This window comes from Bubalus bubalis, chromosome 7 (genome assembly GCF_019923935.1).
Source record: "Bubalus bubalis isolate 160015118507 breed Murrah chromosome 7, NDDB_SH_1, whole genome shotgun sequence".
Taxonomy (NCBI): Eukaryota; Metazoa; Chordata; class Mammalia; order Artiodactyla; family Bovidae; genus Bubalus; species Bubalus bubalis.
The window spans coordinates 48,791,907-48,809,686 of record NC_059163.1 but is presented as its reverse complement, the minus strand read 5'-3'; the positions used below and the strand labels follow the sequence as shown (position 1 = coordinate 48,809,686).

The window sequence follows — 17,780 nt, the reverse complement described above, 5'->3', positions numbered from 1 at the left end:
AAAATAAAATGATTCTCCCTTGGGGTGCTGGGGTGGGGAGGGTTCTGCCTAGCCCACCAAGACTCTCCCACCACCTGCAGACAAATGAGATGCCCCTGGTAAGTGAGTGCAGAGGCCCAGCAGCTGGGGGCTGAGGAGTGGGTCCTGGCAGCTGCTGGGAGAATGCATGATTCTTTTTCCTAAATCCATTAAATGGAAACCTCCGTTTGGGATCCATCTCTGGGGGCAGGAGCATCTCTGCATGAGCCCTAACTCCAGGGATTTGAATGGAGAGAAACATGGCAGCCCAGTGATGGCCCAGGACAGTTCTAAACATCCCCCCAGGCAAAGCCCGTCTTAGGACAGTGAAGCTTCCAACTGCAAGGAGAGCTACAGAAAACACACTGCAGAGTTTAAAAGGGTAATTTAAAGATGTGATGTCTCATGGTTCATACAACAGCGATGGAAAATGCAAGTGGACAGTCCTCCTACAACAGATGGTCTCTGTCGGCCGTCGGAGAGTTGCTAAGTCCATTAGTGTATTAAAGGCACTGTGACATATGACAGCAAAGACTTTTGGTTTAATTTTCTGTTTAACCGAGGGTTTTCTGAACATGTTTTGTCACAGAACCCTTTTGCCAGGAAACTGTTCTTTTGTGGAACATTACTGGCAAGTCATGTTCGGGCAAGTTAGGGCCTCCTCTCACTGACACCGTGCCTCTTTGCAAATCAGAAACTCCCGCAGTGAGCAGAGCGCGGGCAGGTTCGAGCCTCCACTTGGGCCCTTGGCCAGACTATGGATGCAGCAGGCTGACTGCAAAAGGTCATGGTGGGCTGTCCTCAGACCTGACCGACCAGGGCAGGGAAGTCCACACTTCTTATTTCAGTTTCTCTTCAAGGTTAAGTCCAAGCTTATGAATGAAGCAATAGAGTGCTCAGGCAGAGAAATTCAGAGAGCACATCTAGCTGGGAAGCATCTGTAAAAACCAGCCAGTATCAAGAGCTGCTAGACAACCCTGGCTCACATCTACACAGGAGCCCTTGAACACTTTTGAGAAGCTGATCTGTGCTGTATTATTTAAAAAAAAACCCCAAAAAAACAGATAGAGGGAAAATGCCCCAGCCACATGTTGCATCAGAAGCTGACGATGACTGGGAGCACTGGGGAGGAGACCCAGCGTCCATTCCAGCTGCTCACGGCTTGGTTTAGAGTCTGACTGGCTTCCGCCCTCTGGCTTTTGGAGCGGACCAGTTTTCCTGGCATATGCATTTATTGAACTCTGAAAGGCCAGATCGTCTATGAAGATTAATTCATGATTTCAAAGACGCTTTGAAACTGGCAAAACATTCTGTTATTTCCAAGAGTTATTACAACCGAAATCCTGGCATAGACGAGGAGGTCAGCCTGTAATCTCATTTAGATCTTTTTAAATTTAGAAACTTTACAGTGGGTTAAAAATAGATCACATTTGTGTACTTTTCCTCCTTTCATCTCTACTGCAAAGGCGGTTTGGTAGTTTTGACTTAGCCTCGATACTAGCTAGAGAAATTCTTGTACTTGTCACCCGGGAGTCTGCTAAGCCAAAATAAAAGTGATTTTCAAATGGATTTTGGGATCATGCTGGTTATATGACTGAGGAGAGTTACTTGTTATCCTGCACAGTAAGCTCTAGAATTAAGGGCACAAGATTGCCACTAAGATCTGTATGTGGATTTGTGTTAAGTGAAAATGTGAACCAGGAGGGATGTTTTCTAGAAGCGCTACCCTGGAGGGCTGTGTCCTTACCTATTGATCAGAAAAGATCATAATACTTAGGTCAAGGGAAGCTAGAGGGTCAGGCTGCTTATAAGCAAAGGTTACATGAAGATTGTACCTGATTTCAGAAAGCCCAGACATTCTCTTCTGTGATACTCACCAGGGTTACGGAGGTACCAGAATTTTCAAGCCCAGCAAAGATAGCATTACACTTAGGATTACCCCGTCATGGTGACTTTACCTTCATGAACATGCTGAATCCAGTTTTAAGGAGATCAGTGAGGCCTGAAGACATATGTTCAATGTCAACTGGATCTGGCCTCTCGGGATTAAATATTTCCTCCACAACCTGCTTCAACAGTGGTTTATAGGATGCCTGGAAAGACAAAATATTGTGCTGTAAGTAAAAGGGTTTGTTTGGTTTGTCTGGAGAGAGGATAGCTTTATCTGTACCAAACAAAGCAAAACAAGTTTATTTTTGATCCTGAGCAATGGCTATGGTTTTGTGTGTGTGTGAAAAGACAATATAGCAACATCGATTTTTTGGGAATTATTCCATTACACCAGCATTATTTTTTGTTTCTCATACTCCCTTCCACAAGCAAACAACTCTTACCAGAGATATAGTTATAGGATGGCTAATTTTTCAATCTAGATTTAAAGTGACAATTTAATGTATCAAGTATAAGTTCAGTTCAGTCACTCAGTCATGTCCGACTCCTTGCAACCCAAAAGACTGCAGCATGCTAGGCTTCCCTAGCGTGTCCATCACCAACCTTCCCCTGTCCATCACCAACCCCAGGAGCTTGCTCAAACTCACGTCCATCAACTCAGGGATGCCATCCAACCATCTCATCTCTGTCGTCCCCTTCTCCTCCTGCCTTCAATCTGTTCCAACATCCAGGTCTTTTCTAATGAGCCAGCTTTTTGCATCAGGTGGCCAGTGTATTGGAACTGCAGCTTCAGCATCAGTCCTTCCAATGAATATTCAGGTTTGATTTCCTTTAGGATTGACTGGTTTGATCTCCTTGCAGTCCAAGGGACTCTCAAGTCTTCTCCAATACCCAGTTCAAAAGCATCAATTCTTTGGTGCTCAGCTTTCTTTATGGTCCAATTCTTACATCCATACTTACTGGAAAAACCATAGCTTTGACTAGATGGACATTTGCTGGCAAAGTACTGTTTCTGCTTTTTAACATGCTGTCTAGGTTGGTCATAGCTTTTCTTCAAAGGAAAAAGTGTCTTTTAATGTCATGGCTGCAGTCACCATCTGCCGTGATTTTGGAGCCCCCAAAATAAAGTCTCTCACGGTTTCTATTGTTTCCCCATCTTTTTGCCATGAAGAGATGGGACTGGTTGCCATGATCTTTGTTTTTTGAATGTTGAGTTTTAAGCCAGGTTTTTCACTCTCCTCTTTCACTTTCATCAAGAGGCTCTTTAGTTTCTCTTCATTTTCTGCCATAAGGGTGGTGTCATCTGCATATCTGAGGTTATTGATATTTCTCTCAGCAATCTTGATTCCCACTTGTGCTTCCTCCAGCCTGGCATTTCACATGATGTACTCTGCATAGAAGTTAAATAAGCAGGGTGACAATATACAGCCTTGACGTATTCCTTTCCCAATTTGGAACCAGTCTGATGTTCCATGTCCAGTGCTAACTGTTGCTTCTTGATCTGCATACAGATTTCTCAGGAGACAGGTAAGGTGGTCTGGTATTCCTATCTCTTGAAAAATTTCCCACAGTTTGTTGTGATCCACCCAAAGGCTTTAGCATAGTCAATGAAGCAGCAGTAGACTTTTTATGGAATTCTCTTGTGTTCTCTATGATCCAACAGATGTTGGCAATTTGATTTCTGGTTCCTCTGCCTTTTCTAAAACAAGCTTTAATATCTGGAGGTTCTTGGTTCATGTATGTTGAAACCTAGCTTGGAGAATTTTGAGCATTACTTTGCCAGCATGTGAGATGAGTACAATTATTCAGTATTCTGAACATTCTTTGGCATTGTCTTTCTTTGGGATTAGAATGAAAACTGACCTTTTCCAGTCCTGTGGCCACTGTTGAGTTTTCCAAATTTGCTGGCATATTGAATGCAGCACTTTCACAGCATCATCTTTTAGAATTGAAATAGCTCAGCTGGAATTCCATCACCTCCACCTGCTTTGTTTGTAGAGATGCTTCCTAAGGCCCACTTGATTTCACATTCCAGGATGTCTGGCTCTAGGTGAGTGGTCCCACCATCATGGTTATCTGGGTCATTAAGATCTTTTCTGTATAGTTCTCCTGTGAATTCTTGCCACCTCTTCCTAATATCTTCTGCTTCTTTTAGGCACATACCATTTCTGTCCTTTATTGTATCCATCTTTGCATGAAATGTTCCCTTGGTATCTCTAATTTTCTTGAAGAGATCTCTAGTCTTTCCCATTCTATTATTTTCCTCTATTTCTTTGCATTGATCATTTAGGAAGGCTTTCTTATCTCTGCATTCAGATGGATATATCTTTCCTTTTCTCATTTTCCTTTTGCTTTTCTTCTTTTCTCAGCTATCTGTAAGCCCTCCTCAGACAACCATTTTGCCTTTTTGCACTTCTTTTTCTTGTGGATGGTCTTGATCCTTGTCTCCTGTACAGTGTTAGGAACCTCTGTCCATAGTTCTTCAGGTACTCTGTCTATCAGATATAATCCTTTGAATCTATCTGTCACTTCCACTGTATAATCAAATGGGATTAGATTTAGGTCATACCTGAATGGTCTAGAGGTTTTCCCTACTTTATTCAATTTAAGTCTGAATTTGGCAATAAGAAGTTCATGATCTGAGCCACAGTCATCTCCTGGTCTTGTTTTTGCTGACTGTATAGAACTTCTCCATCTTCGACTGCAAAGAATATAATCAGTCTGATTTTGGTGTTGATGATCTGGTGAAGTCCATGTGTAGAGTCATCTCTTGTGTTGTTGGGAGAGGACGTTTGTTACGACTGGTGCATTCTCTTGGCAAAACTCTGTTAGCCTTTGCCCTGTTTCATTTTGTACTCCAAGGTCAAACTTGCCTGTTCCTCCAGGTATCCCTTGACTTCCTATTTTTGCATTCCAGTTCTCTATGATGAAAAGGACACCTTTTTTTGATGTTAGTTCTAGAAGGTCTTGTAGGTCTTCAGAGAACTGTTCAACTTCAGCTTCTTTGGCATTAGTGGTTTGGGCATAGACTTGGATTACTGTGATATTGAATGGTTTGCCTTGGAAATGAACAGAGATCATTTTGTCGTTTTTTGAGACTGCACCCAAGTACTGCATTTTGGACTCTTTTGTTGATACTGAGGGCTACTCCATTTCTGCTAAGGGATTCTTGCCCACAATAGTAGTTATAATGGTCATCTGAATTAAATTCGCCCATTCCGGTCCATTTTAGCTTACTGATTCCTAAAATGTCGATATTCATTCTTGCCATCTCCTGTTTGACCACTTCCAATTTACCTTGATTCATGGACCTCACATTCCAGGTTTTTATGCTTCGGACTTCACTTCCATCACCAGTCATATCCACAACTGGGTGCTGTTTTTACTTTGATTTAGCCTCTTAATTCTTTCTGGAGCTATTTCTCCACTCTTCTCCAGTAGCATATTGGGCACCTACTGATCTGGGGCGTTCATATTTCAGTGTCATATATTTTTGCCTTTTCATACTCTTCATGGGGTTCTCAAGGCAAGAATACTGAAGTGGTTTGCCATTCCCTTCAGCATGAAGTATGCTGAAAAGCAAAATACTGTCAACTTAGATAGACATGAAGATGCTCTCAGGTCTTTCCTAAATATTCTTAGAATTATGCTCCCTTCCTTTAGGATCCCAAATGTTTTCTTACAATGTATTGTCACTAACCAAACCCAAAGCAATCTCTTTTTTCTAGAGAAGTCAACTCCAAGTACAACCTGCCCAGAAAAAGAAGCCAAGATGCCCCAAAGAAATCTGACCAAGGAATCTCTAAGAAAGGATGCCACGTGAACAATAAGAATTTCAGTAGGGGACTTCCCTGGTGGTCCAGTGGCTAAGACTCCACACTCCCAATGCAGGGGGCCTGGGTTCAATCCCTGATCAGGGAACTAGATCCCACATACTGCAACTAAAGATTCCACATGTCACAGCTAAGACCTGGCACAGTTAAATAAATGAAAAAATTAAAAAAAAAAAGAATTTCAGTAGAATTAAGTTGATGTGAATTTACAATACCTACAGTTTGGCAAATGGTGCTACATCTATCCAGGTTTAGGTAATATTTGGAGGCAGCTGCCTCTGACCAATGTGTATTCTAAGCAAATTCCCTTCCTCCTTTCCTTGGGTCTCTTTACTACCAAGCTTTTCCTCTCTCCTTCCCTTCCCATCAGCTGGACAGCTTTACTCCCAGTCATGTTGCTGCCTTTGCACTCCAGTTCTGTATGGCACCCCAGTGGGACCATGAAGGGTGAAGGAAGAGGAGTGTCTACCCTCAAAGCACTCTATTGTATCTATCACAGACTCAGGAAAGCCAGCACTGCAGAGATGCGGTGAACTGTGTGTCTCTTTGTACTGGCCAGATCTGTGACCGACCTCTAGCTAGTGTTGAGGACTTCTGGGGCACTGACTTCATCTCTGGCCTTGTCCTGCTTTCCCTACAGTCATGTTTTACTCTGAGTTTCCCCTTATTCCAACTTTCTTACTTGAAATATCTTAGAAAGAAATCAAGACATAAATCATCACAATCCTAAATAATCACTTAGCTAGAAGGCAACTAGTGCATTTAACAGGGATAAGATGCAGGGAGAAATAGCAATTGTCGAATTGAAGCTGCAGCTCTCCTCTGTTTATTAATCAAACAGACCATGGCATGCCCAGAGATCTCATATGCAGATGCTCATGAAAGGGAGAGCACTGCACAGAGACACAGAACTTTAAAAACAAACAAAACTATGAGTCAACCTCCTCATCATAACGCTGTAACACCAAGTTAGATTTTTAAAATTTATCATACAGGCAAAAATGCAGAGGTTTGAAAATACACTCTTTTGACGAGGTCATAGGGAAACAGACATGCTCATATACTGCTGGTGGGAGTGTAAATTGTTATAATCAGCACAGAGAGTAATCTGGAGATACCTATCAAAGTTATGAATGCATCTGACCTAGCAATCCCACATCTAAAACTTCATCCTACAAATATGCTACTGTATGCAAATGAGATCCATAAAAGTCTATTTGTTACAGCAAAAGATTAGAAACTCATGTGCCCATCAATAGGGAGCTGTTTAATAAATGGAATCCATCCACATGAAGGAATGCCGTGGAAGTGAAGAGGGGAACTCTGTGCTGATAGGAAAAAGCAAGGTGAGAATAAACTGTGAGTGGAGAAAGCAAGAGGAGGAACAGTATGAATAATAGGCATTTGTGTAAAATGTGCCAAAGGGACTATGAAAGTTTGCACTTGCTGAAACATGCAAAAAATAAACTCAGGTGTGATATATACAGAACCACCACGAGCAATGATCACGACGTGGGGGACCGGACAAGAGGCAAAGGTGGGAGGAAGTCTTTTCACTGTATTCCTTTTTTAAAAAGCACAGTTAAAACACCACCACACATACACATCTATACCCACACATACTCCCACAGATCAAGAACGGTCTTTTTTTCTTCACTTGTTAAAAATTAATGTTATTTATGTCTGGAAGAGGTTGGAATAAAGCACACGAAAATGTAAACGAGGGCTAATGCTAGGTTCTGTGAATAGGGGACTCTATTTTCTTCTTTTTCCAAAACTTCAGAAATTAACAGGTATATTTCTGGAATTAAAACAATCCAATATGTATTTTCAATGTTAAAAAAAAAAAGTTCACAGAATGGCCTCTGAATTTTCCAAACCCTCCTCCCCGAGTAAACTGTCTTGAGAAATTTTTTACCATCTCAGCCTTTCTGGATATTTAATCTCTTAAACTTTAATCTCTCTAAACTGCTCTCCATGGAGAAGTCCTTTGGCCAATACTCTGCTAACTTATCAAATATTCATCAACTTCTTCCTTAGAAATAGAACCAGTTTTTGGCCAGGCACATGATCAATTGGCTGAAAGACTCCATTCTGCAGCCTTTCTTGCTGCTGAGTCTGGAAGTTTTGGAGAATGATATGCAAGGAGAAGGGGAGTGGGACTTCTAGAAGCTTTCCTCCCCTTTCTCTTTTCTGCTGCCTGGAATATGAAAGTGATGGTGGCAGCCCCAGCAGCCACTGTGGAAAACCGAACCATTTCTTGGAGATGCTAGAGCAGAGGGCTGGAAGAAATCTGGGTCAGTGGAGACTCGTGGCAGTACTACAACATAGATGGACTGAATCAGAACCTACATATGTGACAAGACAAAACCTTGCATGTTTAAGCCATTATGTTTCAGATCTCTGCTGCTGCTAAGTCACTTCAGTCATGTCCAACTCTGTGCGACCCCATAGACGGCAGCCCACCAGGCTCCCGCGTCCCTGGGATTCTCCAGGCAAGAACACTGGAGTGGGTTTCCATTTCCTTCTCCAATGCATGAAAGTGAAAAGTGAAAGGGAAGTCACTCAGTCATGTCTGATACTACTTGCAACTTAATAAAATTCTGTTACAAAGCACAAAGGGAAGGTAAATAAAAAGCCCACTGCTTCTTTCCCGGAGCTTACAGTTATTTCTTTTATTAGTCTACATATAGTTATACAGACTAACATTGGGCAGAACCAGAGAGATACACATAGGCTGTCACATTTAAGAGAGGAGGGAGTATACCCCTCAACCTACGAAAACCAAAAGAAGGCTGTTGCTCGCCATAGGATGCACCTTCAGTAAGTAGGATGAGTAGTGACCCCAGGAAAAGCTCAGGCATAGGAAAAAGGCGGTTCTGTTGTCCAGCAAAAACATTATGTCGGGGCCTCCTCTGTGCAAGGCACAGGGTACCAGGGTGACAGGACTGTGCTCAGGGCCCCAGAAGCCCCTGTGTAGACTGGAGACAGGGAAAGAAGGAAGCGTGGAGGGTTAGACATCCCCTTTCTCCCTTGCTCTACTTTCAGCTCAGCCCTGGGGAACGCAGCTCTAGGGAGAAAGGCCCTTTGAGTCAGCCTCCCCTTGAGGATGAGCAAAGATTTGGAAGTCCTATTCCCTTAACACCTTCATTCTTGGGACTTTGTGATCATGGAATGTTACTTGGCAGGGCTGTAAACATGTTTTATTATTTTTTAAGATATGTAGGTAACATTTATTTAGATTGAGAAAAGCAGCCACAAATTAAGTATGGAAAAGTCACAGATAACAGACACATCACATAATCCAGAGAAATAATCAAAGTGCTTTTCTTAATGAACTGCCTCTCATACCTCTGTAATACTTATTTTTTCTCTTGACTGAACTCTCTCCTATGACATTCACATGACATTCTCACGACTGTCTTCTCATTTGATAGCAATTTTAAAAAATATTTTATTTTTAATTTTGGCTGTGTTGGGCCTTCATTGTTGCATGGGCTTTTCTAGTTGCAGTGAGGTGGGGTTACTCCCTAGATGTGATGCTTGGGCTTCTCACTGCAGTGGTTTCCCTTGTTGCACAGCATGGGCTTTAGGGCACGTGGACTTCAGTAGTTGTGGCTTCCAATCTCTAGAGAGCAGGCTCAATAGTTACGGCACATGGGCTTTAGCTGCTCTGCAGCAAGTGGGATCTTCCCAGCCCAGGGATCTCTACCCATGTTTCTCCACCGCAGGTTGATTCTCTACTGCTGAGCCACCAGGGAAGCCCCAGTTCAGTTCAGTTCAGTCGCTCAGTTGTGTCCGACTCTGCAACCCCATGGACTGCAGCACGCCAGGCTTCCCTGTCCATTGCCAACTCCCAGAGTTTACTCAAACTCATGCCCACTGAGTCAGTGATGCCATCCAACCATCTCATCCTCTGTCATCCCCTTCTCCTCCTGCCTTCAATCTGTCCCAGCATCAGGGTCTTTTCCAATGAGTCAGCTCTTCGCATCAGGTGGCCAAAGTATTGGAGTTTCAGCTTCAACATCAGTCCTTCCAATGAACACTCAGGACTGGTCTCCTTTAGGGTAGACTGGTTGGATCTCCTTGCAGTCCAAGGGACTCTCAAGAGTCTTCTCCAACACCACAGTTCAAAAGCATCAATTCTTCAGTGCTCAGCTTTTTTTATGGTCCAACTCTGGGGGTGGGGAGCAAAGCCCCATGATGGCAATTTTGAAATATCATTTTTCATAATTAGATGTGATGGTTATTAAGCTGTTTTCTCTCAAGCCCAATCCTCTCTTCCATGCTCAGTTCTGGGAGGCTGTCCTGCAAACCATATTTATGCTTTGCCATCTAGATCCATTCGACTCTGCCCACAGGAGCCCAGGAAGGACACTGGAAGGCAGGGAAAGCAAGCAGGAACCTGCTCCTCTCTGTTATTTCTGTTAGCATCACCCCAGCAATGGCTCCTTACCACTTGAAGCTGTTCCTTCTCTGGTCTTTTAAATCATAGAATCCAATACATTACCTTTCTTGTTTAAACTGCTTTCAGCTTTTTTCTTTTTTCTATTTTCACTGGTAACCAAAAACTCATTAAATGATATAAGTGTGGTTAATTTAAAGATACATGCACCCCAGTGTTCACTGCAGCACTATTTACAATAGCCAGGACGTGGAAACAACCTAGATGTCCATTGACAGAGGAATGGATAAAGAAGCTGTGGTGTACACACACACAGAGTATTACTCAGCCATAAGAAAGAATAAGGCTATGTGGTGTACACACACACACATACACACACACACAGAGTATTACTCAGCCATAAGAAAGAATAAGGCTATGTGGCGTACACACACACACACACACACACACACACACACACATACACACAGAGAATATTGCTCAGCCACAAGAAAGAATAAGGCTATTTGCAGCAACATGGATGGACCTAAAGATTATCATACTAAGTGAAGGAAGCCAGAGAAAGACAAATATATATCACTTATATGTGGAATCTAAAAAAATGATACAAATGAACTTATTTACAAAACAGAAATAGACCCACAGACATGGAAAACAAACTTCTGGTTATCAAAAGGGAAAGGGGCAGGGAGGGATAAATTAGAAGGTTGGGATTAACATATACACACTATTATATATAAAACAGATAATCAATAAGGACCTATTGTATAACACAGGGAACTATACTTGATATTTTGTAATAACCTATAAGGGAAAATAATCTGAAAAAGAATATATATACATATAACTGAATCACTGTACTATATACCTGAATTAACAATATTGCAAACGACTCTATTTCAATTTAAAAAAGAGAGAGAGAGAGAATTTACAGTGATTTACGGTACAGTAATTAGGACTTGATGCTTTTACTGCTGGGGCCCGAGTTCAATCCCTAGTCAGGAAACTGAGATCCCACAAGCTGTGCAGCACAGTCAAGGAAAAAAAAAAAAAAAAAGACGTTTTGCCACTTAAATATTATATAGAAAAAGACTTCTAAATTCTTCTTTAAAACAACTAAGCACAGAACAACTAAATAACTGTTCATTTAAAGAGCTCGATTTAGGAAAAGACTTTCTCAGGTTCAAAGCAATACTTGTCTCATGATTCGTTAGCAAACACATTTCTTAGTTTCCCCAATCAGGGTTTTAATCATGAGAGCTTTTGGCTTCTTCCTTACTCTGTTTGGATTTTTTTCTGCCTCAAATCACGTCACTGAAATCTGACTAGAATGAATGGCTGTGGCAGTAGCTTCTTTTTTTTTATATTTTAAGACTTTGAGTCTTTTTTTTTAATTTATTTGTTCCTGTGCTGGGTATTCTTGGCTGTGCAGGCTTTTCTCTAGCTGTGGTGAGCGGGGTCTACTCTCCAGCTGCTGTGTGGGGGCTTTGCATTGCAGGGGCTTCTCTGTTGCGGAGCACAGGCTCAATAGCTGCAGCGCATGGGCTTAGCTGCTCCTCGGCATGTGGGATCTTCCTGGACCAGGGATCAAACTCTATGTCTACTGCATGGCTGGGTGGACTCTTTAACACTGAGCCACCAGGGAAGCCCTGGCAGTAGCTTCTTAGATGAGACTCCTCTAACTATTATGGAATTTTCTGCTCAGCCAGAAGCTACTTACTTCTCAGCAAAGGCCCATAGAAGGGGGTGATGGGAAGACAGATGTCTTTTCCTAGGGCCCTGTTCAGTTTTCCTCATGTATTAGAGAGGAACAGAGGGGAGATCAGTCGTGTAGTTTGACTTCATGAGATGTTAACGAGAATAATTTAATTTTCCTAATCAAACATTCACTGGCAGTTCATCTTTCAGGGGAGAAGGAGAGGGATTAAAAACACAGACAAATTCATCCCTATTTCTTGCTTCTGCCACATTCAGTGTGTCCCGGCAGTAGGGGGTCTATGCTCTACACAATCATTCAGACAGACATCCGTGTTCCTGCTGTTGAGCAGCCCCCGCCACCCCCTAGGGCTCTGGAATCCCACATGGAAGCCTTTGCATCTCATCAACTGAGGATGAAAGAGAGATAGTGTGGAGGGGATGAAAGAGAGACAGTGTGGAGGATTTCCAGAGAGATTTTTATGGGCTGAAGGTGATCTGTATCATGCCTACCCATTGTTCATTGGTCAGAATTAATCACAAACCTACATCTACCGGCAAGGGAACTTGGAAAATGTGGTCTAAGCGTGCCAGGAGGAAACAGAAATAGAGTTTGGGGAACCCACATAGCCTGTCTCTACCACATACATACTGCAAAGTCTAAATTGAAATATTAGTTATTTCCTTAATAACTGGCAGGTTGCTTGTGGTAGGCAAAGGATTATTAAACCTCTTTTCCCTTCTGCGTAAGAATTTGACCTTTGGTTAACTTTTGAGCTCTGTTTCCCTGGAAACCTGATAAGGGAAGAATGTCAAACTCCAGCCAAGCAAGATTGCTTATGATAAAAATGACCCCCGCTTAGTAAATTGCATTAGATGGGGAGAACTATAAATATTGGACAGAAAGTCAGGGCTTTGGGCTTCTCTGAGTACAATGACTCTTGTATAATTGGCATGTCCCTTGGAGGAATGCTAGAATCATGTCTGTGGAGCTGGTTCAGAGAAAGTGGCTCCTATAGGATATGAGAGCTTTAAGCCAGGAGACTTCTGCCCCCACCCTTCCTTCCTTGTGAGTCTAGTTCCTTCACTCCTCAGCTGTTACTTTGGGACCAAACCAAACAGCTCCTGGGTAGCTGCATGGACTGCTTCATGGATGGTCACAATGGTTACTCCAGAGGAGAAAAATGCCTGCCGCTGCCTATGGGTGAGCTATGTTCCTATCCTGGGCCGACTGGTGCCAGTGGGGGCTATGACCACAGAGATGACTCAAGCAGTAGGCGTAGAATGCATGATGCCTAGGGCCCATGAGACTGTTAGCAGTCCATGAAAATGTATTAATTTCTTTTAAAATCAGAAGAAAAATATGAACTTTTAGATGAAAGATAATGTTTTGATATATAGTATAAATAGATTTGTCTCTATACCAATGTAACTGTATAATTACATGTACACAATTGAACATATGCAAATATAAGAATATTCATATAAACACATGAATTATATACTCAACATATATATTCAAATGATTATATTTATAAATTTTATTACATAATACTTTGGTCTTAGTATTAGTCACTCAGTTGTGTCCGACTCTCTGTGACCCATGGGCTGCAGCCCGCCAGACTCCTCTGTCCAAGGGATCTCTACAGGCAAGAATATTGGAGTGTCATGTCCTTCTCCAGGGGATCTTCCCAATCCAGGGATTGAAGCTGCATTGCAGGCAGATTCTTTACCATCTGAGCCACCAAGGAAGCCCCATATAATACTTAATAAATATTTATTCACATAAATATATATATATAGTAATATAGGAAGAGAGCCATGAGCCATGAAGGCAAACATGCTTAGGGCCGTGGAGATCGAAATGTGGCCCTGTATGACGGTCTCATGAGGCTAGCTTGAAGGTTTGGCAGAACCTAATGAGACCTCCATGAGTGTTACACATGAAATAGATGAGGTTTCAAAAAAAACAGAAACTCTCTTTTTGTCATTAAACGGTCAGTATCTGTTCCAGAACAAACTGGACTTTTAATATCCCATAGTAAATCAGAATGTGAAAAATAAAATACTTGTTTCTATGTCTTTGGTTCCTTTTCATGGTGGAGATAATGTGTGATTCAGTCCAGAAGGTCCTTACCGACCTGATTCCAACCCTTGAAGAAAGGTTCTGAGCACAGCAACAGTTTCTGACATTACACATAAGTCAGAGACAATTCTGAAAAACCAACTCCAACACCTTAAATTTGGCCACCTGAAGATGGCCGAGGAGATTAGTTTCCAAGAAAACTGTTGTTGCCACAACCATATCCCCTCGGTCGTGCTGCTGACCCTGGCCTTGCTGGTTGGTACTGGTGCAGCCGGGGCCTCTCTTAGTCCTCCTGCTGCAAATGCTTCTTTTCTGAAAAACGGACTCTAAACAACCAACTTCCCAGGAGAACTAGACTTGTACAGAGGATATTTACTTTGTTTCAATCCAAGATTACACGGAAAAAACCTTTGTTCAAAACTGGTCTTGGCTTTGGGCTTTGACTACTCCATGGCTTATTTATTTTTATCTTTTGCTATATACTATGACTGATTGTTTTCCTCCTTTCATCTTCTTAAGGATAATGGTTTGCTCTGGAGATTAAAAAGTGGTTTATTCGTCTATCTGTTCATCCATCCATTCATCCATCTATCCATCCCTCAAACCACAAGCAGATGACTTTTACAAAGTTTATTTTAAGCCTAGTCCCTTTAATTTCAATATAAGGAAATCAAAGCCCAAAGCTATTCATCAACTTGCTTGAATTCACACACAGGCAGTTAGAAGTTAGGCTGCAGGAGAGAGTCAAGCTCCCTGGCCCCCGGTTTATGCTATCTCATGTAGATGCTTTCAAAAAGGATGTCAGCAGGTCTAGAGTTAGGTAGATAGAATTAGGAGGAAGAACAGAGCTTAGCACTTGGAAAAGGACAGCTGGTGGCCAGGGCTGGGGATTGCTGATGAAGAGACTGGGCCTACAGACTGTTCAGAGGCCCTATTTCACCAGGCACAAGATGAATTGAGCCTCCTTGGGCCCTGCAGGTTCTAAAGGCTCTTGTTCAACATGCCAGAGGCACAGAAGATGGTACCCATCTGTGGGACATTTCCTCCAACACAGCACAGCACTTTGAGAGTTTTGCCAAAGCCACTCAAGCAAGAGTCATACAGTATTTTGTCTGAAAGGGCTCATAAGCTCCTTGCCCCGAGTCATCTGAGGAACAGCGGCACATCAAACGCTGACATTCAGGAAGAGGGTTAAGCCTCCCATTAAACTGGAACATTTGTAGTAAGAAATGAAAGCAGAAGAAGGCTTGTTATAAAGGCAGAACTGGGGCTTAGGTTTCTGGTCAACAGAGTCTACAGACAAACATGACTTTTCCAAACAAAGGGGTATGAGTAGTAAATTCTGACCATATGCCACAGCTAACAGGAAAGTCAACTTGAGAATGACCCCTTTTCTGTGTAGCCCATCTCCTAACAAAGGAAACAATGAAATGCTACAAAAGAGGACAAAGAGAAGGTCTATTTTGTCCTTTACAACAACTGTTACAGCCAGTACTTACATAGCAGTGTCTGTGTTGGCTTGTGTCCTGAAAAGCCTTATATGTATCAACTCACCTAATCATCAGAGCACTTTTATGAAGGAGCTAATAATAGTAGCTAAGAGGAACTAAGCTCAGAGAGGTAAAGTAATTTGCCTAAGGTCACACAGTTAGTAAGGAGCAGAGCTGGGTTATGAACCCAAAGGCTGATGTTAACCTACATGCTAACCTCCCTCTCACTTAGAATTAAGAACATAAGAAATACCATTCTGAATAAGACCCAGAGTCCAGGATCCATCCATCCATCCACCTACCCCTTTACCCTCAGGTGGCAAGCACTGAGCTGGGCTCTGTATTTACCAGGATGAGAAAACACAGAAGCTGTCTCCAGCTTTGCTGGCGTGTTCTTCAAGCCAAGAGCTTCAATGGCAGCCTCGTGGTGGACACCATGCCCACTCCCCTGGCTGTGGCAGAGGTACTGGTTCTCTTGGAACCAGGTGTGTAGTGATGTTCGGGGCTCATTTCTACATACCTGGTCTAGATCCCACTCCTCCAGCTCTTTCAGATACTATAGGTACTTAATTCCTTATATGAAATCACATTTTCTTTAAAATGATGAGAGTGGTGTCTGCTTTCTACATCTGAGCTGTGACCAAAACATTTACCTAAAGGGTTAAAGGATGAATGTTAAATAAGAAGTGCCTCTAGCTAATAGAGTAAAGAGGAGTGGCTCTAAGAGTCAACTCATTTGCATCAGAGCAGGAGAAAAGTACTCTGGGAGGAAGCCTGGGGCTGAGTAGGGCCCCAAGATCCAGGGGAGAGAGCCCAGATACACAGCACTGGTCAGAGCTGAGGCAGGAATCCCTCACCAGACCAGGTCTATGTCTTTCCTGAGTGCCCCAGGAAGCCCAGGACATCCCAACTAGATGATGTGTAGAAACAGCATGGAGCTAGATAGAAAGCACTAATTTTTCCTAGAGCTGAGGACCAAACTGGGAGAACAGATGGACAGAAAGTTGCCTAGCCAAGGTCCATCTTTAAAGCTAGATGGAGCTGGACTCTGCTTCTAGTCTGGACACCTGTTTTTTCTATCTGTATATATTTTTATCCCAACGACTCTTCCAATATATGATAAAAATATATGTAGTGCATTCAAGATGTACCCCAAAACATTTATCAGGCATCCATTATGTGCATCATACCACTACAGCACCAGATCAAATCCCTGTCCTCACAGGGCTTACATCTGTGACTTAGTACTTCTTTACCTCCAAAAGATGTTGAAAAACCCAAACAGGTAAAAATGATCTGTATTCCCATCAAAAATTCTTTGTCTACATATATAAAGCAAGAAGCCAGAGTTCCTCCTTGTCCATTCGACCCTTCCTATTCCCCATAAGTAACCATTATACACTTTTCCTAAAATTTTAAATACTTATTAAGTATACATACCCACATACTTTTTATTTTATTGTTTTTTAAAAGAAAATTAAGATAACACTTTACAGAATAATCTACAACACTTTTCACCCAATAGACCACGAACCACTGTTTGAGTTCTTCAAGTAGAACCTAAGGATCCAAATACAGTCATTGCTGAGTATGTAGAGATCTCACTTTTTGGTTGCATAGCATTTCACTTGGTGTCTGGATTAATATTATTCAATCCCCTCAAGATACACATATACTCTCTGCCTTGCCCCACTTCCACTCACGGACCTTTAGGACTTTTGTTGAATGAGTTGATAATATTACTGACTCACTATACAGGAAGTGTATGCAACAAGGGAGAGTTCATTTTCCAAAGGCAAAGGCTGCTCAGACAGGGTTCTGAGGTCTGGAGAAATGACCGAGTTGGTGGCAGGGAGGTAAAGTCTAGGAAACTGATCATTGTCTTTGTCATGCTCAAGATTTATAGATAACATGTTTATGTGAAGTTGGCCAAATCAGCCAACCATGATGATCAAAAAAAAAAAACCAACTGAAAAGACCTTAGTAATTTAGTGGTTACTTTCCCTTTGTTAATGACAGCAGCCACTTGCCTCTCAACAGTCTTTGGTCTAAATTTCATTATGCATCTTCAGTTCAATCACATCTTGTAGAACCAGTCTACACTGCCATATTTAAGACTGGCAATTTTTTAAATGACAAAACTACAGCTGATCAATTATCTGAGTGATTTTATCAGTATTTTTTTAGATCATTGAACAAAGTATGGGAACTTATATTACTAAGTTGAGTGCCAGTTTCTAAGGTCTTCGGTGTCTCGGTGGGTGACTTCAGGTACCCACAGCACCATCAGTTAGTATTTCTAGAACCTCCATGAGAACCATGGTGCAGTGACTGGAAGTTTTGTGTTGGCAGCAAACACATGG

General features: G+C 42.1%; 1 protein-coding gene across 1 annotated transcript in view; it reads right to left on the bottom strand.

Annotated features, from left to right (window-relative positions):
• Positions 1 to 17,780, bottom strand: part of SCFD2 (sec1 family domain containing 2) — a 394,561-nt gene that overhangs the window by 28,196 nt on the left and 348,585 nt on the right. Inside the window, exon 7 of the mRNA XM_006047767.4 lies at positions 1,977 to 2,111. Coding sequence (XP_006047829.4) covers positions 1,977 to 2,111 — 135 coding nt within the window. The remainder of the gene's footprint in view (positions 1 to 1,976; positions 2,112 to 17,780) is intronic.